The 267-nt window shown below is 68.9% G+C and overlaps 1 protein-coding gene across 2 annotated transcripts in view; it reads right to left on the minus strand.

The window, feature by feature from the left end:
* The window catches only part of LOC119836893 (transmembrane protein 68), a 33,137-nt gene that overhangs the window by 3,390 nt on the left and 29,480 nt on the right, over window positions 1–267 (minus strand). For both annotated transcript variants that reach the window (XM_038362338.1, XM_038362336.1), the window contains exon 6: window positions 18–221. In XM_038362338.1, coding sequence (XP_038218266.1) covers window positions 18–221 — 204 coding nt within the window. The remainder of the gene's footprint in view (window positions 1–17; window positions 222–267) is intronic.

Raw genomic sequence — 267 nt, forward strand, 5'->3', positions numbered from 1 at the left:
CTCCAGTCAGCACCGACCTTCTGCTGCAGCTGCTCGGGCGTCATGCCGGGCTCGGGCAGCACGGGCGCGCCGAGGTGCGTGACGAGCTTGACCGGGAAGCCGCCGTACACGGGCGCCAGCGGCACGCGCGTGGCGGCGTACACGCGCAGGCACACGCCGCGCAGCCACCCCACCGTGCGGAACGCCTCGCGCACGTTCTGCGTGAACATCGGCACTATCGGCTGCAATGCACAAGGAAGCCGCTTTATGTTGGCCAAGACTTGGTGG

Source organism: Zerene cesonia, chromosome 26, assembly GCF_012273895.1.
Source record: "Zerene cesonia ecotype Mississippi chromosome 26, Zerene_cesonia_1.1, whole genome shotgun sequence".
NCBI lineage: Eukaryota > Metazoa > Arthropoda > Insecta > Lepidoptera > Pieridae > Zerene > Zerene cesonia.